Source organism: Solea solea, chromosome 1 (assembly GCF_958295425.1).
Source record: "Solea solea chromosome 1, fSolSol10.1, whole genome shotgun sequence".
Classification (NCBI taxonomy): Eukaryota; Metazoa; Chordata; class Actinopteri; order Pleuronectiformes; family Soleidae; genus Solea; species Solea solea.
Window position 1 is genome coordinate 34,105,758 of NC_081134.1, and position 24,166 is coordinate 34,129,923.

Genomic DNA, 24,166 nt, shown 5'->3' on the forward strand with positions numbered 1-24,166 from the left:
CCATCTCCCGTTCCTTTTTACCGACACTTAATACACTTTCTATTATGCCTTAACAGGGTCAACGATATCTTAAGCCGTTGATAACACGTACGGCCTTCTTTCACAATGCTTTGGATTATTGGCCGGACTCCTCCTCCTCCTCCTCCTCTTACGATCCCATGCGTCTCTAAACAGTGATACTTCCCTTTGTGTTACTACATACTGTAAATGTCTTCAGAGGGCGGATGCAATTAAAGTTATTGTTGTTCAGGATGAAGAACAGCTGTTTGGGACTGAACCAGATCAACTCAGAGAGAAAACAAAAGAGATTCTGCTTCCATCAATAGGTGAACTCCGGATGTGAGAAACGAGAGGATCGAGTGGAGGAACATCTGGGCCTTGTTAACGCTCCAGCTCTGACCGGGGAGGTGTGAAGCTTACCATCCATCGCTGACCTCTGACCATGACCCTGAATCCCACAGTGACGGGGGGTAAGTGGACAGGACACAACGAGAGAAGCCGACCAGGAATCACATTTGCGGCCCTCATAATGGTTCTATATGTATCAGCGGGGGGCGGGTCAAAAACTAAAGAACAATCACATTATGTACTTTGTTTTTAACTTTTTTTACTATTATGTATCGTCATTTTCCTCCAGTATCCAAATGTGTTTTGTGTATTGAAGAAGCAGTGGATCACAATCTTGACTGACCCACATTTTTGACACTGTACACCCCACCACACACCCACCCAAAAAAGAAAGAATCTACTACTACTGTGCTGTATATTCTGTTTCCTGTTGCAAAAATGCACAAACATTTACTTGAACTTTACTTTTAATGTCTAATGAGAGTCTGAGAATGTATCATTTTGAGCCAGCGTGTGTTTCAGATCATCTTTTTCCACTTTACTGACTTAATGGTTAACTTCCTGTGCGCCAAAGAATCAGCACATGATCATTCAGCCAGAAAAAAACCTTAACTGTAGTTGTTTTCCCGTAAGAGTTCTGCATCATCTTATTTTACATACACTACCAGTCAAAAGTTTGGTCACACTTCCTCATTCAAATAAATGTAAAGGTGTGTCCAGACTTTTGACTGGTAGTGTATATAAACTACACTCTTAAAATCAAGAAAGAGCTCTTGGGGGGGCCCGCTGGTTGGGAGTCACTTCTGTCTGGTATGCGAAGGTCACTGTAGTTTCCTGACACTTTTGGGAAAGAGGGGGATGAATTTTTTTGTTTCTTAATACAATCTGCACTATTAGAGGTCCCAAATTCTTACACACTGGTCCTTAAAGTCTGTGCGATCTAAGGGACTAATGTGTGACACCGTGTACTTTTCACATTGTAAAGCAAAAGCTCGGGTGAATATGCAACATGGTCAGTCACACATTAATTATGAGCAAAGCAGCTCCGTTTATACTCGGTTATGCAACGCCGTGGTTTGGACTTTTCAGGGGGGAAAGTGTTCAAGAACGTCCACTTTCATTGTGAACCACTTTCTCCCCCCCCCCCCCAGATCACTTGAAATTATATTTTTGTGCCAACTTTGCTCTGCTCTTTCCCAGCTCCTCATTAAACTTTCATTGCGCTGTTTTCTGCTTCAGTACTTTTAAGTGATTTAAATGTATTCCACTAAATGTATTGCTCCCTCCACACACACACACACACACACATGTCCAATTGCTTTAGTGTGTTAACAGCATTTTGGAAAGAGGCCATTAGCATGTGAGGGTTTTCTATGACTTCTTCAATTATAGATTGCACTTTGCTCCCCTCCCTGAATGCATCGCCCCTCTCTACATAGGTGAAGACCGGTGTTGGGTACAAATCCAGTCTGTGGAGGTTTTGACTCTGTGAACATATATATATATATATATATATATATATATATATATATATATATATATATATATATATATATATATATATATATATATAGAGAGAGAGAGAGAGAGAGAGAGAGAGAGAGAGAGAGAGAGAGAGAGACTTGTTTCCCCCTCGTATTAGAGAAAGCTGTTGTCTTTGAACTGAGGGCATCCCACATTATGCTGCGAATGCATGGCTGCATCTATGGAATGTCTCTGCTCTCGATTGCTGCGAAACAATAACACCACATTCTCATTTCTGTATTTTTCTTGAGCTTATCTTTGAATGTGGCTCAACAGACTGGAGATTGTGATGAGTCCACGTCGTTTTGTCCTATTTTAGAGGAACCGTTTAGAAATTGAATGAGATGGGTTGATTTTCACAAACTGTTTCTGTTTTACGAAACTTATGAATACAGACTTTTGTGATAATTAAAACCCTGTCTGACGACAAACTACATGTCCACAGCGCAGACGATGGGCTACACATCAATGCCAAAGGCCTCACCATGTTCTACTAATCTACAGTTTGAGATAAAGGGATAAAAATCACATCCCTGTGACAACAAACGCAGGAATGACTGATGGAAGATAACGCCACAGGACACCTTTTGCATTGGAAAGGTAAATGGAATATTTATGAAATTCCAGCATAGGGGTTGTAAATGTGGAGGAAAGGCAGAGTGTATTTTTAGAATTATGAAGAACAGTTATTACAGAGCCTTTCTGTTATTGCAATATTGATTAAATCCACTCGTCGCCACCCATATTAGATTTTATTTACTTTTTTCCCCCATGTATAAAATGTAGAGCAGTGCAGGTTTTTCAAAACAAATGCAATTTCTGTTTTTGTTTACTGTGAACTTTACTCGATGCAATATTCCCAGATCACGTGTTTTCCATAAGAGCAAGCAATTGTAAACATTTGAAAATGGTAGAACATACTGCTTACACACTGGAGGGACATTGGCCACATTGAATGTTTTTCCTACAAGGATTCTGTGACAAAATTAAAAACACAATTTCCTTTTTTTTTTTTAAATCTAGACATTGCACAGATGCTGTTCAGATGTAGCCTCTGTATCACACCTCTCTACCTATGGCACGTCAACATACTAATTTTCTGATTGTCTCCGACATCACCCAGATCTTACAAATGAATATTAGCAATGAGATTTTTTTCCTTTTTTTCTTTTAATCGGTTCTTTGTTTTTTTGTTGGTCTTTCATTCACTGTTTTCACTTTTACAGACAGTATGGAGACTGGAAAAGAAACAATAGTTTTGTAAGATTTTGAACATTCAAAAATAACCCCAAAACATCCACTTTGAAGTATCATCATCATCATAACAAGATACATGAACAGGATACAGTTGTTTGTTTGTTTTTTTGTCACAGGTGCAGCTTCACAATTGAAATCACGTTCATGGGCCTTGTACTGTACTGTCAAACCTATCCATCACTCCAGTAGAAAAGAAGTGGTCCCTTCAAATACCACCGCAATTCAGCTCAGAGAATTATGACACATTCCATATGTGGCCAGCGCAGCTCCTCAAACAAAGTAAAGCTTATTAAATCCCACAATAAGAGGAAACGGCACTCGATGCAAAAAAAATTATATTAAATTAAAAGGTCTTTGGTGGTTGCAGATGTATTCACAGTTTGGAGTGTGCCAGAAGTGATTTGCTCAGGTCCTTGGCCTCCCCAGCTGTTCTGACCCTCTCATACCCTAGAACAGACATCGCGTGGTGACAGTAGTCTTCTACTTGTTTGATCTGCTGAATGCTGAGCACTGTTCTCCACGCGCTAGCAGCCTGTGTGGCGTTCCTGGACGAGACTATGAATGGCTTAGAGGAGGAGGTGGAGCCACTGGTCATGTTCAGCGCAAAGGACTCAATGTCATGGTTGCTGGTAAGGTTGGCAAAACGGTAAACGCTCCGCAAGGTCTTGACCGGGTTCTCAACCAGGTCTTCGTAGCGCACGGCCATGTACTTCCCCTTCAGCCAGCTCGGTGGGTTTAAGGCAGTCCTCAACGTCCTGGAGGTGCGGTCACAGATCACCTCCATGGCTCCGATGGAGTGGTAGTCTGAGCCGTCCTTTTTATTGGCTTTGTGACCGGGATCCACAAAGGGTATCCGGCGAAGTTTTGGGTCCCTGCTGCGGACTACCTGTAAATTCTCCCTTATCAGACCGTGTCTGGACTTAATCCTGGAGTTGGCCACTGCCCGTGGGTCCCTAACTAGGTGTACCACCTTCAAATCCAAAGATGGATCCTCCATGAGTGGAGCCAACACATTCACATCCAAAATGCGTACCCCTTTAATGACTATGGTGTTGTATTTGAGGCACTCCTCCTCCAACAGTCTAAGGCTTTGAGGGGGACACTTTTTACACACCTTGTCGTCTACCATTCCCACCACCTCCTTCCTGTAGGCTGAGCAGAGGGGATAGGAGCACACAACTTTATTGAGCGTGGCCCCAAATAGTCCCAGCGAGGTGAAATTCTTGCCCCCGGGGCTGTTGTAAAGTTGGAAAACAGACAGATCACAGCGGTACAGGGAGCTTAGCATGTCCCTGGCAGCCCCCTGTAAAGACACTGCATCACCAGGGTACAGTTTCTGCCAAATGTGCCACATGGGCTCGTACAAGAAGAACACGTCTGGATTCTGGTTAAAAAGCTCCCCGAAAAACGATGAGCCTGACCTCCAGGTGGTCAGAACATAGATGAGCTGTCTCTTTTTGGCCAGAGAGGGCCTGTATAGGTAGCGGATGTCAGATCTGCTCTGATAAGTGGTGCTCCTCATCTGATGATTGCACTGCTGTGGCTCTTTCGTCCATTTATAATTCGCCAAATTAAGCATAGTGAGGACCAGCAGTAAGAAATAGGCCATAAATAACACAATCCTCTTCCTGCGCAGGACCTTCATCACGATCCCGGGCTGTGCAATTATCTTGGTATGATTCCTGTAGGTTTTAAGCTTCCTCCCAAAGCCAGCATCCTTCTCCCAAGGCGCTGTCAACTTCAGTGCTTGATGATATTGTTTGCCTCTCATCTGTAACCGCGGAGAGTGGCTCTCACCACCACAGTTCCTCAAGCAGTGGCCGACACAATGTGAAGGATGTATAAATGTACCATGCACTGGGAACAGATGAGGGATTTGAATGCCGGCTGAATTGATTATATATTCACTACCTTTTCGAAATTCCACAACGGCGAAATCCCAGTTTTCACTGCAGTGCGCAATGTTCTTCCCGGGCAGGATGGAGAAGAGAGAGCAGCGACGAAGTTGTACACGACGGCGCAGGGATTCTGTGGGTGGTCCGTGTTATTCAAAGCAAAAACGGAGAGGCTTTCATCAGTGGAACAGACGCCCTGTTAGCCCATACTCCGCGGAGGCATCCCTGCGCAGTTACCATCTCGGGCATCCTTCCTTCCAAGATTCAAAAAGAACAATGAACCCCCCCGGTAAGACCGCGGCTTCTCAGACAAAGTCGGCGGTTTTTTGACGCAGCAGAGCGGCACGCAGGATCACTCCGCATCTGCCGTAACGGAGCAGCGGTCGGCACAGTTATCACCATCTGCCTGTGAGGGTCTCTTCTTTCTTCCTGCTCCTCCGCTCGTCCAAGTAATACACACTGGATTAAATCAGAATACGAGCAGTGGGGGGAAAGTCCCGCCCACAGGTGGATTTCATTGGCCCACATCTGTGCGTCGTGCGTCAGCGGCGCGCGCCATTGGACGCGCGGCGCGTCAGTCTCCCTGCAGCCTCGACACTGGCTCCTATAGATCACAGCAATGGTAGACGTTCAAGATGCCGCTGTTGTTGTTTCCCAGTGCTCGTCTGTCTGCCTCACTGTCTTCTAATCAAATGCCACTTAAAGACTTCAAAATAAGGTTTCCCTTTTAATCCAACCACGTTTGTTTTTCACCACTGCTTCTTAGTTTAAACTTAAATTTCTCATCAATTAAAAAAAAAAAAGAAAAAAAAAAGTTCTGTCGTTCATTTTCTAATCTATGTTCCCTTCATGGTACATGGCCACACAATCAATACTCATTATTTCACATTAAATGTGTTTCCCACAGTCGCCTCAAGAGGGAAGTCCAGGTCAAGGAAACGGATTCTCTTTCTTTAGAAGTGTTGGTAACTCTTGGTAATATCTTTGTGATTAATTATAGAAACAACTCAATTAAAGAGTTACTTTACTTCTGCAGCGAAAAAAAACACATTTTTATTTTTTTAAATATCTTCTTTTATCTGATATGTTATGACATGATAAACATCCCAGTGACTGACGCCGCTTTTAAGTGGATTTGGCTGAGTGTGTGACACTTGGCAGCTGTTCCACAGGAAGTGTAAAACCCTGGGAAGTTGTAAGGCCATGTGAGTTTGAACCGGTGGGGGAAACCACATGTTCCTTCAGATTGACACTGTCATCTTTACAGAGTGACTTGCCAGTTTGGGATTACAGCATGTTCAAGTGATGCAGCACAAGGCCTCAGCCCTTTGACCACTGACTTCTCATGTCCAGAGTGGGATTATGCTGATGTTGGGGATTTTATTCAGGCTGTGTAGCACCTAAATTATTCATACAAATGTGTATGTAACACCAAAAACTCTCTTTTTCTTGAAACACGTATATATTAAAGCCCTGCTTATTTTTTGAAAGCAGGCAGATAGATTGCACATTAAGTAAAGCTGTTTGTTATCACGCTTTTGAACAGAGATTACATTAAAGTAGATGGATTGTTAGACTGCACAGTAAATAATGAAGAATATCTAGTGGTCTTGTTTACAATGGATGCTCACATCGCAGATCCTTTGTGCACACTGCCCTCTGCTGGAGCTGCTGTTTCCAATCAGGACAAAGAAACTGACTTCTCTTTCTTCTTTGAATGCATTTATATTTAGAATTTATCAACGATAAATCATCATTCAAATGGCATTTGGACTTACAGGCAAACTAGAGTGAATGTTAATGACTTTTGCACTTTTCAACATTTGGTAGTAGCATTTTAGAAAGAACTTTTTTTAAAAAAGATTAATTGAGGACTGCATTGTTGGGTAATGAGGTGCATATAGGACCATTTTCTCAGTGTGCAACTATTATTGTGTAGAATATGAGTGATTGGATGGAGAAGAGCTGAATTTAAAATGCTCATTTTAAATTTTAACAGCGCCTACTGTATATGAATCTTAATTACCCCAGGGTCCTAATATGCTCTAACATATGCGCCATTTTAAGCTGTACTCAGCTTGACGATGCCTCATTAACAGTGAGGACAGAGTGATTGATCGATTATTTAAACAATGTTGTGTGTAATGTATTACATTGCAATCATCTTCCTACAAGGTATGTAGATAATTAATGAAAATTGATAATGCTGTCATGTATTTGTTCCCTCGTGAACAGGAGTCGGTCGTACACATGCTTCAAGTAGTCAGACCTCAGAGGTCAATGGTCAAGTCTCATCACTGGACGTCACATAACTGCTTCACACTCCTGGTAATGTACATTTTCACATTGTCTTGACATCTCTAAGGACACTTAAAGAACAGAGTGTTTGTGAAAGAAGTCAAAGTGGATGCAGCTCAGTTTTATTTCAGTCCAAATCAATCATTTTATTATTTTTTATTACACCCATGTTGAGAACTGATATGCAGCGATTTGAATATCCTAGCACAGATGACATCTCTCTCTCTCTCTTCATTATCCATGGGTAATGGTTTCACCCATGCATGCCAAAACCCATCAGCTACATGGAAATATCCATTGCAGGAAGTAGCCAGTCCAATATTATAGATGTCCACCCACGCACACAAGAAATGATGATTTCTTTCCTTTGTCTCTTGATCAAATGACACTGAGATATAACATAGTATTTCATATTATGTGCTGTGATGTTAGCATTGTTGTACAACAAGAAGGCCATAGGTTAGTAAACAGAAAAAAAAATGATATACAGCACAGACAAAATCAAAGGGCTTATACATGCCTGTCATATATGACCTCCCCAAAAGGTTACACGTCTGAAGAAGGAAAAGAAAACGATAAAAAGATACGCTCATATATTTACACACTGACACATTTGTATGTACACGTGCACACATTTTTAATGAACTTATTCCCCTCAAAAATAGGACTACAAATCATTTATCTGCAAATCAAAAGGCATGTACACATTCTTTCATTCACATTTGCACTAGTCCATCATTCCAATAATAGAAATACAGTACATCTCCCTTTTGACCTTTTGTATAATAAACTTTTGCGTTTTTCCTATCCTTTTCCTTAGAACAACATTTGTAAGTGGCTTATTGTTCTATTTTGTTTTAAACCAAATCATTGTTTTATATTGCTTTAAATGTTGATCCCCACAATATACTGTATCAAAAGTATATAAAAAAATCCTTTGAGATACAGTACAGCAGAGGTGTCAAACTCAAATGACCTGGGGGCCAATGAGCGTCTCGTCTTATATAACACAATATTCCATGGAGATGATGATGATATGTCATAGAATTTCAAAGTAAAAGTGCTTGTTTTGATCTGGAATGATGTATGCTTTCCACCTCTGGCCACATGTAATCGATTGGGGGGGCCCACGTGTGGCCCTTGGGCCGCCAGTTTTACGCCTCTGCAGTACATGATCAGTGTGTTTTTCCATGTTAATTTATCATCAATCATAACCCACAAAAACACACTGCACATCAAAATCTAATCCACATCATTTCTGGTGCCAGACCACATGGATCTACATAATTATGCTGCATATTATGGACACTGATATCCTCAGTGCAATCATGGAACATCCCTGTTACATAATCATGAAGCACCAAGGCTTTACGCCTGCGACGTGGACTGGACGAGCAGGTGGAGGAGCACACATGCGCAGTAAGATGCGCGTCAGCAGCATCAGGACCGAAAACCATCTCCCAGGGATGCTGCGATGCAAGAAGATGGTGCGCGTAAACACGGATGTTTTGTTTTGTTTTTTAATCCGGCCACTCATTTGAACTGAATTTTACAACGACATAGATTGTTTTTTTGGAGAGAGAGAGAGTGCAGGAGCGCGCACCAGGACGCAGCGGAGGCGCGACGACAACATCAACACTAGATGATTCTGGTTTGCGTCGCTGCGACAGACGGACAGAAAATAATGATTCCTCGCATGTCATTCCCGTTGTAAGAGGGGGGTTTTCATGCGTAATGGTCGCCGCTTTCTAGTGGGATGCACATCAGTGTTTGTCCGTACTCGCTCTCCGTCGTAATGGCAGCTCTGTACCAGGGCACGGACACCTCCTCTCCGGATAAATTTCTGGCCTTGAAAGATGTGAGGGAGGTGAAGGAGGAGACCACGCTGGATGAGAAGCTTTTCTTATTGGCATGCGAGAAAGGTTGGTTATTTATCTCTGTTATGCTTTCTGTGGTGTGATATTTGAATCATTAATATTGAACAGGTCCATTTCCAAGGATGGTTTTCTTGTGAACATTTTCTTTCATATAAATGTGAACAAAAAAAAAACGTGGGAGTAATATTTAGAAAATGGCTCTCAGGAAAAACATTGAACATATCGCTGATGCATTAGGGCTGGGCAGCAATTCAATACCAGTGTGTATCACTAATACTTCCCTTCAACATCAATATGACAACCAGTTCAAGATATATAGATATATAGTTCATATATATACACACACAATAATACTTGAATGCTATGAATGTTTTGCTTCAGACTGGAGAAATGTTTACCTAATATTTGATTATCTGACATTTTATGGTGATAATTACGGATATCGACTGATCTGAGACCTTTCTTGCAAATATGAAGCGATATTGTCAGGCTTACATGGGTAATAATTGAAAGCATGTTGCTTTTTTCGCATGTTGCTATTATACTGTAGATGATGGCTGCTGTGGAAACGGGAGTAGGATATGTTTTTCTTTGACTATCTGCACGTATCCACAGCTCCTTACAAGGAGAGTGAACACAAAACGTGAGGGAAACTGCACAAAATTTAAGAAAACGTGGGGAATGAGGAGCGTGAAAAAAGAGATTCAGAAGAGGAAGAAGAGAGGAAGAAAACATGTATAACACCAAGAACAACTTGAGGAAACACAGAAATATTGGTGTTATCAGCTGCTCTGTGTCACCGATAAGTTGAGAACATTGTGCAGGCAAAATGTTGTTTTAAGAGTACAGGCTGCAAGGCTGTAACTGCAAGTATAACCATATAAAGTCTGTCTAAACGTAGCTCAGAAACAGGAACTCTTGTCCTTTGAGGGAGATGTTATTGTTATTGAGGAGGACTGCTGCTGCTGCTGCTGCTCAGCCTGTTGGCCTCATGCCTGAAGATGTTTGTGTCCGTTTGACACACAAAAAAACATCCGCGGGATGATACTTGCACTTCTTTTATAAAGCCAGAATTCTTCCTCAGGTGACTACTACATGGTGAAGAAACTGCTCGAGGAGAACAGACACGGCGAGCTCAACCTCAACTGCGTGGACGTGCTGGGCCGAGACGCCGTGACCATCACCATCGAGAACGAGAATTTAGACATCCTGCAGCTGCTTCTGGATCATGGCTGCCAGGTAGTAAACACACGCACACACACACACAGACACACACATTCAGCAGCAAATAATGTGTGTTCAAAAGTTAACAGTAGTTAATAGCTTTGATGCTACAAGTTTGAGCATCTACCAATTAGGACTGATCAGTGGCAATGGGTTACAGGGATTACAATGCTGTATATTAGGATACTATAACTAAGGTGATAATGTTTTTCCCTCCTCAAAATTGTCTATTACAAACTCTCAACTCTCAAAATAATAATCAAAATGTTATATCAACTACAACAACGGTCAGAAAACCCCCGTCAAGAATATTTCCATATCAATACTGCACTTCAAAGAATTGAGACAATATCACAACAAGAAATGAAACCAACATCAATACAATATAGTTTTTTATTTTTAAACATTTAGGCTGCTGCATTTAGACATAGTCTTCCGCTTTGCTGGCTTAAGCCAACCAGAAGTAAAAATATACTTAAAAGCCACCAGGGGGTGAAAAAGAACTGCACTTCTCTCTTGTTTTATAATGTCAATCGTAAACATTTTCCTGAAAATGTTCTCAATGGTCTCAATCGCTAGTTTTGGGTTGTCTTATGTGACCAGTTAGAGGCAAAATAAATGGTAATTTACGTCAGATACGAGTGTGACTGACAGCTGATGTCATTCAATAATAATGGCACCGGCCAAATTGTGACTCAAGGCTTCGAACAGGAGTTGAGAATTCTTATGGGTGACGACGTCATTACCAGTTGCTACTTTATTTAACACTAACATGATGTTTTTAAGGTTTAATAGTCATATTTCCACATTTATCTGATATCTGATCCAGTGATTTCTGACCAGTATGGGATTATTATGATGTGAAGTCTATGTGTGCTATGGCTCTCCATATCTAAATCGTGCCTTTGTGTGTCTGTAGGCGACAGATGCCTTGTTGGTGGCCATAGACTCTGAAGTGGTGGGAGCTGTGGACATCCTCCTCAACCACAGGCCCAGGCGGTCGTCCAAACCCTCCATCGCTGTTAGTCTCCTTCTCCCTGCTCAAATGATCCTCCTCCTCCGCCAAGAAAAACACTGAAAAAAAAAACTGATACAATTTGTGTCTGTTGAATTTCTATAGAAACTGATGCAGCGGATTCAGAACCCAGAGTATTCGACCACCATGGACGTGGCTCCAGTCATCCTGGCTGCCCACAGGAACAATTACGAGATCCTGACCATGCTGCTGAAACAAGACATCTCGCTCCCGCGGCCTCACGCTGTAGGCTGCGAGTGCACACTCTGCAATGCCAAAAACAAGAAGGACAGCTTACGGCACTCCAGGTAGAATTCAAGAGTCGCGTTGAACTGATTTCTTTTTTTCTTGGAAACAGCCAGGTCAAGTCAGGTCACCTTTATTTATATAGCCCCCACATCACAAACACATGTTTGCCTCGAAGGGCTTTACAGTCAGTACAGCAAGTGACACCTTCTACCCTTAGACCCTCAGATCAGATGAGGAAGAACTCCACAAAAAAAAGAAAGAAAATGGGAGACAGCAGAGGCAAATGGTCACAACAGCTGTAAATTCTAATATTATTTATATTGTTGAATGGCTGTTAGTATCACGTTCTTTTTACAGATGATGGGTGTGATATTTCAAGTAATGAGTGTTTTGCTTCTTCCTCTGACATGTTGGAGATTGAAAACAGCCATGAATCATGAATCTGTCAAAAGAAAAGTGTTCAGTGAAGCTTCTTGTGAAACACTGCAGCACCTTGTTTTTGATGATACATTCATTTGGAAAATGTCATCGTTAGCTTTTCTTTTTTTTTTTTGTTAAAGGAATTTATTCAGTAGTGTGGTTGTATATTTTACAACATAAGTGGTGCTTTTTACACTGACATATACATTTCTACCAACACAGATAAAGAAAAGCAGCAGAGATAGCAGGCTTTCCTCTGGGAAGTTGTAATTCTTGGTTTTATGATACCATCAGATATTGCTGATCTCCTCTGCCAGGCATTTTATTCTCACTGCAGGGGAGTGTAACCTCCCACACAGTACACTAAGTGAATCAGTCTGCAGTTTGGCTGGCATACAACATCGAGGTCAAGGCAGTTACCAATGAGGCAGCTGCATCAGTAGCAAAGAAATCTTCTCCATTATCCCTTTTTCTCATTTCTAATCCGCCATCACTTCTACATCCTCATCACTTGTCGTTCTTCAGGTTCCGCTTGGACATCTATCGGTGCCTTGCCAGCCCCTCGCTGATCATGTTGACCGAGGAAGATCCCATACTCAGAGCCTTTGAGCTGAGTGCAGACCTCAGGGAGCTCAGTCTGGTTGAGGTGGAGTTCAGGTATTAACTGCTGCACATCAGTCAGTCGTGTTTGAAACACTATAATACGTATATACATCAATGCTCACAGGCATACTGTATGTCCACACACGTGCAAATGATAATATCGTACAACCTCATCCTTTATAGTTTGGAACAGATCTGGATAATTGGAGTTCATGTTGACTGATTTCATCTCCTTTTCTTCGCTCCAGGAATGATTATGAGGAGCTGGCAAAGCAGTGCAAGATGTTTGCCAAGGACCTGCTGGCACAGGCTCGAAACTCGCGAGAGCTCGAAGTTATTCTGAATCACACGTCCAACGAAGATCACGTCGACAAGAGAGGCTTGCTGGAGGAGCGCATGAACCTCAGCCGACTCAAGCTGGCCATCAAGTACAACCAAAAAGAGGTAAGAGCGGCAAAGACTGTAACGTGTGAGAGTCAATATACCATATATTCACCATATCAGCTGTATATAATCCACAGGACGCCAGCGCATGTCTGTGGGAATTATGGCTTTGACAGGATGAAGTGTTTCCTCCAGGCAACGGCAGTCCAAAGACAAACCTGAGCTTGAAGTCTGAAGCTGTGGGGCAATGTACAGCTGAGTAAATAGTTGGACTCGTATATCACAGTACAGCTAACAGCATAATACTCTTTACTGGTGGGGCAATAACACGGATCAGGTTCTCTTTAAAGCAGCACCTCAGAAAACTCCTCATTTATTTTCTTTTTTAATTTCTTGCCCTATATATGCCCCATATTTGTGATTGGATTCTTGTTGCAGAAAGAGCAGTGACGTATAGAAGACACTTACATCAGCTCTCAGTAATTACTCTATATAATACTCATTTAAAGCCACTCTAATTCATAGACTGTATCTAAGAGACTCAATTTAAACCTTTAAGTACAATCAACACATCCCATTCATTATCTGTGTATTTGCTGTGGTGCAGGTAGAAGATCTTAAACCAGAAAATAATATACATGTCTATTACGTGTACTCTTTGTTGAAATGGCACTTGATGATTACAATATTTGATCGTTTGGTTAATCGTATTCGATTTTTGGTGAGGATTGAAATAAATCTCCCTCTGATAATCAGTTTATTCCATAAACATGGGATCCGTTTTTTTAACTTGTTGACACAAAAGTCGTCAAGCACATGAACCAAAGATATTCCTTCAGAGTAATTAAGATCAAAACCACTTTCTCATGTTTCAGTTTGTGGCTCAGTCCAACTGTCAGCAGTTCCTCAACACGGTCTGGTTCGGAGAGACGGCCAGCTACCGGCGCAAGCACACCTGTCTGAAGATCGCCACAGTGCTGAGCGTGGCGATGCTTTGGCCGCTGCTTTCCGTCTGCTACCTTCTGGTGCCACGTTCACGTGTGGGCCAGATCATCCACACGCCCTTTGTCAAGTTCATCATCCACAGCGCCTCCTACATGACATTCCTGCTGCTGCTCAACCTCTACTCTCTGGTGTACAACGAAGACATGAAAAACACCATGGGTCCTGCGCTGGAGATGATCGATTGCATGCTCATCCTTTGGATCATAGGTCAGTTTTTTCAAAAGCATTACTGCTCCTGCTAAACCTACACCAATTCTTCACTACAAGCACATAAAGAGCTAATGAGAAGAATACAGGGTTCACAGAGTGTTGAGTTTAGGAGAGTGGCTTCAAGATGCTTTCAAGAAACCTCGTAAATGGAATCACTTTTGCAATTACCTGTGCGCTAACCAAATGCTTGCTGCTGCTGCCACCTTGTGATAATACATGTACCACACATAAGCTAAACATTTCTGAAGAAAATACCTTTTTTAATCAATGTATTAATATTTTATTATTAATTTTATCATAAAACAAATTATTGAGTATTCATGCCCAGCCCTAAAAGTCATATGCATGCACTATTTAATTACAGTATGTAACTATCATGTTATGTATTTTGAGTCAAATATGAAATGAGTTATCAGTCTCCTAATAGGAGATATAGAATTGAAAATAAAAACACAATATATAAACCAGGATTTACTACAATTTAATTAGACATTCGACAAATCGAAAATTATTCATTCTTATTGTAGCCAGGATAAAGTCCACTATACTGTATCTATAATCCTATCGAGCAGAACATGACAAAGTGATGTTTCTATAGTAAATGACTTGACTAGATTAAATCTTTCAGCTCTGCTTCTAATTGTGCTCTACAGAAAAGAGCTGCTACTTCATCTTTCTCCCCCGTGTACCCACCTTAGCGATGGTATTACCTCATTCAGCTCACAGAAAACCACACATACGTGCAGAATTATACTCACACAGAGACAATCATGGGGGAAACTCACTCTGGGTTTCTCTGGGGGAAAAGCCACTCCACCTTCCTCTTCTGCAAAGAAACCATTAGTGTGATCTTTCAGTTGCTTTAATGGCTCTTCCTTCTCAGCAGTGATATTTGTATTATGGTTGCATCATCCTGCTACTCTCTGCCAGACCACAGCACCATTAGTTTTTGTCACTCCCTTGTCTGTTTGATAAATCGTCCCCAAAACTGCACCTGGCAGCTTATAAAAGGATGTTTAAGCATCTGTTCACTAGTATGAAGATGGCGGTGGTGTAATTTGCAAAGTATTCCACAAATTGTAGGAGGGGAGGGGGATCAGTAGTTGAGTCACTAGAGGGGAGTGTAATGGGTTTTTCCATGGAATGAGATAACTCGCAAGAGGGGGTAAAATTCATAAGTGCTGCAAAAGAACATCATTAAAGATCAATTTAAACAAGCTCAGCAGTTTTTTTTCCCCCCTCTAAAGTTGCCCCATTGTAAAGCGCCTTCAGTGCACGACACGATGCAGTGGTGCAGATTTTACTCTTACATGCTCCTCAAAAGGAGTTCAATATCAAAGACGGAAGGCAGCTTACAATTACCCCGCTCAGACAACCATGTACAAATGTTATCAGGATGTGGACAGGAGTTATTACAGCCCTCGCATGTGCTGCATGTCAACAGACAGCACTCACAAGTACAAATCAGCAGCTTTCAACTCTCACCGCACTTTGCACCCCCCCGCATCTCATCTTTCTCCTTTCCCCTCCATCCTGCTATTCCCCCGACACAGATGCCTCACATTAATGTGGAAATCAGATGCTCTGAGAGACTGTGTCTCTGCGCCGCGTATATATACAGTATGTGTCATGTTGTGTCTCGGCGCTGTCTGAAATTTCACTCTTTCCACAGTGATAACGCTCAAGATTCTACTCAGCTGCGTGGGAATTATTCAGAGAGGCGGAAACAACTCATGTATGAAAAAGGGGGATTCCTGTGCCAGACGCCTGTCAAATCCTCTGCTCCCCGATTGTTTATGAAACCACAAAAATCAATTAAAGATCAGTCAGGTTCAGTTTACGCTAATGATTTGTGACTCAAGGCTTAAAGGACGTGTAACTAGCTCTAGCTGAGCTTTCAGTCTCAATTTCAGTCGAGTACAAAAAAAAACATCTTAATTAAATTCCTCACACCTCTCTAAATCCTGCAGATGACACGTGTTCTGCACATTAATCTTCGATCGCTGCGTCTCATGCATTCCTGTCCCCTTCACTGAGGGTTGAAGCACTTTTTAAATTGTTGACAGCAAAAAAAGCCGTGTTTCATGTGTGTGTGGTGATGATGTATTCCCGCTCTCCTACAGGGATGGTGTGGTCGGACGTGAAGCGTCTGTGGTACGAAGGGTTGGAAGACTTTCTGGAAGAGTCGAGGAACCAGTTGAGCTTTGTGATGAATTCCCTTTATCTTGCCACCTTTGCTCTCAAGATCGTTGCTCATAGCAAGGTACACACACACATTTTCTACTCTTTAGATTCAAGTGATTGATGCAATGTAAGTTAGCTTTAACGACACCAGAGTCAAAGGAATACTACATGTGAACATTTGAACAGAAACTTCTAAAGCTCATCGACACGTTGTATTTATTAATTTCTTAGCATTTTCAATCATTTCAAAAGAGGTTAATACTGTATGTAGTTAAAAAGATCCATAAATTATATTTTCTTCTTAAGTCTAGTGTGTAGATTGTAACTAAGATCAGAAAAGATGCAAACACCAATCTCCTCCATGTCACTTTATGTGGGTGGAGCCTTTATTCGCCACTTTAAAACTCATAACAATTGTCTGTTTAGTACGTAAAGCAAGTATGTATTCTAAGGTTACAATAAACTTACAATTTTAAACATCCGTACTTACTATTTAATACTTAGTTACTATATTTTCAGATTCTGCCAGTAAACCTTCCTAAATGTCTGGCCCTAATTTAGAAGAGTGGCTTTTATTTTGATAAAAAACACTGCAGCTTGCATTCAAATGATTTGTTATAAGGTCAGGAAAAGGGCAGCATATCTGTCCTCAGCATCACTGTGGGTCATTTCCTGTCCACTGTGCTTGTTTGTCTGAGTCTTTGTTTGTTTTTGCAGTTCAAGAATGAGAAGGAAACGGAGAGGAAGAACTGGGATGCCATCCATCCCCTGCTGGTGGCTGAGGGCCTGTTTGCTTTTGCTAACGTTCTCAGCTACCTGCGACTCTTCTTCATGTACACCACCAGCTCCATACTGGGGCCGCTGCAGGTAGGAGAGCAGTGCTGGGGGCGGGGCTTACACTCAAGGCATTCAGACTCTTCTAATGAAAGAAAAGTGCATCACTCGCTATGCACAATTTAATCGAGCTAAGGTCGTAGTCCGACTAAGACGGGTAATCAGACTACTTGCAGAGTCCGACAAAATGGATTTATTGGCTGTGTATCTCCAACTCTGTAGGTGGCGCTGTGTCTGTCTATAAGCTACTGCGTATTGAATCAGTTTCCTGCTGACCTTTATGTCACAGAAAAACAAACGGCGAAATGGACGGTGAGATGGATCGTACTGTGGTTCTGTATGTTTTTTACCTGCTGTACGTGTTAATCGTGATATAATTTAGATCGATCACGGCTCCTCGGGTTGCTGTGTTGTCCAAAGAACAACAGAGCAGCTCCTTTTTTGGTGCATGCACAGAACGCCAAGTCCAAATCCAGTCCGACTCAAGTCCGACTAAGCGTATACATGCAGGAGTAATCGGACTATGAATCGAATTATCCAGGTATGTTAGTTCGACTAAAACTAGCTCAATTTTAGTCTGACTAACTTGTTTACATGACATTAAGAAAAACCAAATTATTGTCACCTAAAATCTGACTTTTATGTAAACGCACTGACACTGATATTTAAATAGTTACTTTCCCTTTCTATCACTCTGTTTAATCACATAACACTCACACATCTCTCAGTGAAGTGTGAGCCCACACCAAACATCACCCCAGCTGTGCTCGGCACCATCGAACCATCATCATGAGTATAAGCACAGTGACCTGAGGCAGTAGATTAAGTCACGGCTTTGTTAAAATATGCATCACAACTGTTTCCATCGTCAACATCAACAAGTTTTAAAACAAAAGGGATTGCTCAAACAACTTTGGCACAAAAGGGAGTTAACGCTGTTCTCCCGTGTCAGTTTCCATTCCGTCATTGTCAATAACGATCTGGCACATGCAGCGAGTCTGATCTGTCGCTAAATGAACAGCAAATTTGGCTGTGTGGGAATAAAGGTAGGAAGTTGAAAGGTTTACCATCAGTACGCTGGTCGTGCTAAGTAGATTTATTTGTGGACCAGGCAGCGCCGCAAACTTGGCTTTTCTCTCGAATATTTCCGACAACAAAAACAAATACCTAAACTGTAATCAATACGGCTGTGGCACATTAAGAGCAGATGTTTATCTAATGAAAAAAATGCACGATCCAAGTGTAAAGTGTTAACTTATGTGAATCCTGGAAGGTCTGTGTCGGATTGGCTCAATGTCTGGCAGCCAATAGAATCCGAATCTCTTCCCTTTATTTGCATAAGAGTATGGAAATGATTAGCAGTACACTTGTACTGATCGGCTGTGTATAAAGGATGTTTTTACAATGTTTTTACAAAAGAAAACACAGATCATGCAATAAAACATTTAGTGTGTATCCATTCAGGTCACCTAATTTAGTGTTTACATATCTTTCCATGGCCTGTACAGTATATGTTGAGTGAATAATATTACTGACAAGAACTTCATGTTGGAGTAGATTGTCTCAGCCTGCAGCCACGACATGGCCGGTAAACGTTACGGTGTAATCCTACGGGGTAACTGCGACATTTTCTGTTGCGTTGCACTAAAACTGCTTGTTTTCACTCGCGTTGCTGCTTCATTTTTCCCGTAACAACTCTCACGTCTCTGTGGAATTCAGAGCGAGAGTTGAGTGACACTCTTGCTCCAATAGTGCTGTCAGACACTTAGACACTTAGAGCTAGTTATTGGTAAGATTACAGAGAAAGTGCCAGGATTATATTCTGGATTATGCTTCACAGCTGCCAGTTAAACCGATCTACTGGACCAAGTCTAAAAGGTTTTTGTAGGTACTATTTAATTACACACACATTTTTTAAACAAAGAACACAGGTTAAAAACTCCTGGAATTCTCCTTAAAAGTATAAGCAGTGTAGAAAAGGATGTATATGCAGTATAATCTGCATATTTTAAGAGGGATATTCTCCTGCTGCTCATAAAAATAGTGAATATGTGTAAAATGGTGCCAGTAATCATGAGACTGTTATCCTTTTCTACTGCACCATCTTTGGGGAGACAGTCAAATATGCATCAACGCATTGTATTTCATAACTTGATTCTCATAAGTCTTTGTTTAAAGTCTCCGTCTATGTCGCTGCTTGTCTAACTTCCCCCAGAAAATCTTTTCGCCAAAAATCTGGTTTACATATTTATTTCTTTTCTGCTCGGGCTCCTCGAACAATTCAGTGCCTTCAGTGTCTCATTTTATCACATCATGATATCGTGCGCAGTCAAATTGTAAAGTCTGTAGCGTTTAACGTTCCCCCCATATGTTGCTCGAGTACGCACAAAAACACCAGGTATGCAGTGAGGTCGGTCTATTTGTAGAGATACCTTCCTGTCATTAAGTCAAAGAGCTGTTTGTGGTTGACTTATAAAACACTAAGGTGCCTTTTTTTTTTAATCTCCTCCATCTCTCCTTCATTCCTTTTATTCTCACCCCTCTGTTTCACTCTGTGACATCACCGTCTGGCTTGGTGGGATGGAAAAATTATTAGCCTTGAAAATACGTGTGTGTGTGTGTGTGTGTGTGTGTGTGGCCGGCGCTGACACTCACATGGCAGACACGCCTCCCTTTTTAATGCACATGCACACACTCGTGCACAAAGACACACACACACTCACGGAGAGACAGACAGTGAGTCAGTACTGTGTGGGCTGCAGTAATGTAAGTTTCTTTGATTCTGTTTTTTCCTAAAGAGGCCAGCTCACATGTCTGCCGGTCAGTGCCCCCTCCTGAGGTTGGAAACAGTGACTGAGAATTGTGAATATGTGTCTGTGTAAATCCACTATGGCCAGTGAGCTCACTCATGGCCCAGACTTAACCCATGTGTTCGTATAACGAACGGCAACGCAGGAAACATGTTCAGCATGAGTCTTTTTCTCTTTTTTTTTACTGTATTCCACCCATTCCAAAGTACATACTGCAGAAATACTACCCAGGTTCTTCAGCAGGGTAAATTCACACTGTTAATGTCACCAAAATGAAAATGAAACTGCTATATTCTGAGGCCACAATGAACTGTGACAAAAAATAATCCTGCGAAACATCTTGTTTAATTGGAAATCAGTGTATTTATGGGTAGGAAAAAATAATTAGCATTTAAATAAGGGAAATAAAATTAAATACGAGTGCTTGGTATATCAGGTAGAATAAGATGCTAAAGTACTTTTTTGTTTTTATATTGAGAAGAACCGCAACAGTATACTGTGCTTTAATAGGCTGTTAAAACTGTAGTGTGTCACTTTTTAAATGTTAACAAATGTGCGTTACATTTAAACCCACTGTCAAATGAGTTCACACAATGCTGGTTAAGTCTATCAGCTCTGAAGTGCCCTTGAAAACTTGTAGATTTCAATTCAACTGCACAAAAAAAACCCACCTGTAAGCTGTTCAATAGGATAAATGCTTGTTGCCCCCATCCACCCCTGTCCTGCTGGTGTATACACACAATCGCTTCCTCAGTCAGGGCGGATGCACCGTACAAATGATGTCGCTTCTGTTCTCATAGATCAAACAGAAGCTAAGCTTTGTTCGGTTGTCCAGTACAAAGTGTCCGCGCGTCCTCGGATGTGTTTAACGTACCATCAGACGCCATTTCCAGTCAAGGTCAAGAGCTGTAGTGACCTTCCGCATTCCTGCTCTGTTTGTACAGTAACTACGTTAGTCAGGCAACACCCTCGGCTCCCTAAATCAGATGTGTGCAAAGTCGCAGACAAATACACTGGGGGGATTTAGACATGACAAGAGAATGAATCACCCCATTAGACTAGTCTGGCTTTCAGTGCAAACACTGCAGTCGCCGTTCACCTTGAGGTGCACCCACAGTGGTCATCCTTCACACTGGCCACTGGTGTGTGCTGTATGTGCTTTGCAAGGTCGAGCGTGCCCCGACCTTGTTTGAGAATCACTAGGTCTTAGTCAACGGATAAGCCACTCGTTTCTATGAATAGTGGATTTCCATTGGACTGAGAAGACCTTCTCTGTCCTCCGGTTCCCTCTCTGGCTTCCTCCATGTTTGCCTTCCCTCAGGTAAAAGTGAGAAAACTGCAGCTGCCAGAATATGTCTTTTTTTTTTTTTTTTTCCTGACTCCACAGGGAATCACTGCTCAACAAGAACATGGGGGTAAAAGAAATAGCTGCAAGCAGTCAGAAGATTTGCATCTATCCAAGTATTGAATAGGTACCAAAAAATCACACTCAAAAAGTTGTGCCGACTGTTCAAACCTTTGCAGAGACAGGGAAGTTCTAGCGGATCAACCTCAATTCCCCTTAAAAAAATGCAGATATTTTATGATGGCAAGAACAGCACAGGTGGAACTAATTATTTATTCCATTTAGGTTCTTCAAGCTGTTAGATAGCACTTTTTACAATGGGGCCGCCCACATGGAAACAATGAAAATGCATACTTCTTTTGTCGGAGAGGAGTACCGTCCACACGGAAACGGCGTTGTAGGTGACCTGAAACGGTATTTTTTGAAAATGCCAAATGTAGACAGCGAATACGCTACTTTAGGAAATCGATTATGTCATATTCCTTCCTCTCTCTTGTGCTGGCATTCATTGTCTTGTGTTTGATGGCGTTATAACTACTGTCAATGAAAAGTAATTAAAGTCCGCCTGAAAAGACGCACGATATCAGCAGAACACGTCCTGTCTGCAGAGATTGAATGTGTTGAATTGTGAAATAAAAAGAGGAGAAAACAAAACCTATTTTCACAGACACTATTTTTACTAACTTTACTTCCAAATGTCTACTGAGAGTTTTTAATAAGTTTCAAAAAACGAAAAATCGAGCTCTAGATGCTTCCAAATGCATGATTCAAATGGGACTTGGTTTAATCTGAACCTATACCATCATAATAAATAGTTGCACTAAAAGACTTCCTGTTTTATATCACGCTTGGCATCCACTGCATCGATAATTGCTTTTAATCGCTGCCAGAAAACTGAAGCCTGTGCGATTAGATCAGCCCCAAACAGAAACATTTAACAGAAAAGAAAATAATCTCTAAAGTTAATCTCTCTCCAGATCTCCATGGGTCAGATGCTGCAGGAGTTTGGAAAGTTTCTGGGCCTCTTCCTGCTGGTCTTATTCTCCTTCACCATTGGACTCACTCAGCTTTACGGAAAGGACCACAAAAACAAGGACAAGAATTCACCCAATGACTGCGAGGGCATCTTCTGCCAGCAACAGAGCAACGATGCATTCCACACGTACGGGCCAACCTCAGTCCGTCATTTCAAACCGTCCAGACATGTTAGATTTTGGTAGAGTTGTATTGACCAGAAACCTACTAACTGTCCGCTTCTTCTTCTGTTTTTACAGGTTTCTGGGCACCTGCTATGCTTTGTTCTGGTACATTTTCTCCCTGGCGCACGTCGCGCTCTTCGTCACCCGCATCAGCTTAACAGAGGAGCTGCGCTCTTTTGTTGGCGCCATGATCATCGGCACCTACAACATCGTGGTCGTGATCGTGCTCACCAAGCTCCTGGTGGCGATGCTCCACAAAAGCTTCAGACAAATTGCTGTGAGTTCAAAACAAGTTCTGCTCTGGTTTCTCAACACTTTTGAGGAACTGTTTAAACTCTTTTCATTTACTGTTCCGATTTAATTCACCCTGTAATGTTGCACAGATGTTAAATTGTTAGTTTTTTGGAAGCCTGCTGCACATTTTCTTTCTCCTTTGAACCACAGTTTGATTTTGATTATGCTCAATAAAACATTGTGGAAAGAAATGTATCTCCTCAAGGATTTCCACAGAAAAAAAGCATGTGTGTGTGTGTGTGACCGCTCTCACATTCCTGTGATGTTATTGTTCTTTGCGGCTGTTGGGCTGTAGAATCACGAGGACAAGGAGTGGAAGTTTGCCAGGGCCAAACTGTGGCTCAGCTACTTCGACGACAAGTGCACCCTGCCACCACCGTTCAATATCCTCCCCTCCCCAAAGACGGTGTGCTACTTGGTGACCAGCATGAGCAAGTGGATCTGTTCACATACCTCAAAAGGCAAGGTGAAGAGACAGAACAGCCTGAAGGTGAGAAAGTGGAAATGGCAGCCAGCAGTGCAGTTTGTGGATGAATTCAATCCTTTCTCCTCACTTTAAACCAACCGTGTCACTTCATTTTACTTTCTTTTTCCAATCAGGAATGGAGAAACCTGAAGCAGAAGCGTGATGAAAACTACCAGAAGATCATGTGCTGTCTGGTCCACCGCTACTTGACCTCCACGCGGCAGAAGATGCAGAGCACCGACCAGGCCACGGTGGAGAATTTGAACGACCTGCGCCAGGACCTCTCAAAGTTCCGCAACGAGATGCGAGACCTGCTAGGTTTCCGGACGTCCAAATACGCCATGTTCTACCCAAGGAGCTAAAACAAAGACAAGATATCTCTCCCTCTCTCTCTCTCTCTCTCTCTCTCTCTCTCTCCCTCCTCTTTACAGAATATCTGCTTCTTTTTTGTCTGGGTTGCTGTGTGACCTGAGCATGTGCAAAAAACAAAAAAACAACTGACCCTCTGCCCTTTAAGACACAGAGGCGACATTTAAACTTGAAAATATGTATTCTCCACCAAAGCCTTCAGAATAAGCTCCCCTTGTGTTATCTATTCAGCCTTTTTTGTAAATAAAGACAGCCATTGTTTTCAACAGAAATTCAAATAAAGATATATTGGAAGTTTTGACCCTCTGGGGCTTTACTTGTTGACCCGTTTTAGTCAAGTTCTAATTTTGAGTCTC

At 41.8% G+C, this 24,166-nt stretch overlaps 2 protein-coding genes across 2 annotated transcripts; one reads left to right on the forward strand and one right to left on the reverse strand.

The window, feature by feature from the left end:
- Positions 1 to 2,607: 2,607 nt before the first annotated feature.
- chst2b (carbohydrate (N-acetylglucosamine-6-O) sulfotransferase 2b) lies at positions 2,608 to 5,468 on the reverse strand. Its single transcript, XM_058622698.1, has one exon. The coding sequence runs from the start codon at positions 4,898 to 4,900 to the stop codon at positions 3,503 to 3,505; it is 1,398 nt and encodes a 465-aa protein (XP_058478681.1). The 5' UTR covers positions 4,901 to 5,468; the 3' UTR covers positions 2,608 to 3,502.
- A 2,787-nt stretch (positions 5,469 to 8,255) lies between these two features.
- On the forward strand, positions 8,256 to 24,111 carry trpc1 (transient receptor potential cation channel, subfamily C, member 1). The gene is made up of 13 exons (XM_058622683.1): positions 8,256 to 9,244; positions 10,284 to 10,438; positions 11,343 to 11,444; positions 11,544 to 11,746; positions 12,633 to 12,764; positions 12,959 to 13,154; positions 13,970 to 14,306; positions 16,433 to 16,572; positions 17,211 to 17,360; positions 22,460 to 22,644; positions 22,757 to 22,958; positions 23,271 to 23,465; positions 23,576 to 24,111. The coding sequence occupies exons 1-13, from the start codon at positions 9,079 to 9,081 to the stop codon at positions 23,801 to 23,803; spliced, it is 2,391 nt and encodes a 796-aa protein (XP_058478666.1). The 5' UTR covers positions 8,256 to 9,078; the 3' UTR covers positions 23,804 to 24,111.
- The last annotated feature ends 55 nt before the right edge of the window (positions 24,112 to 24,166 follow it).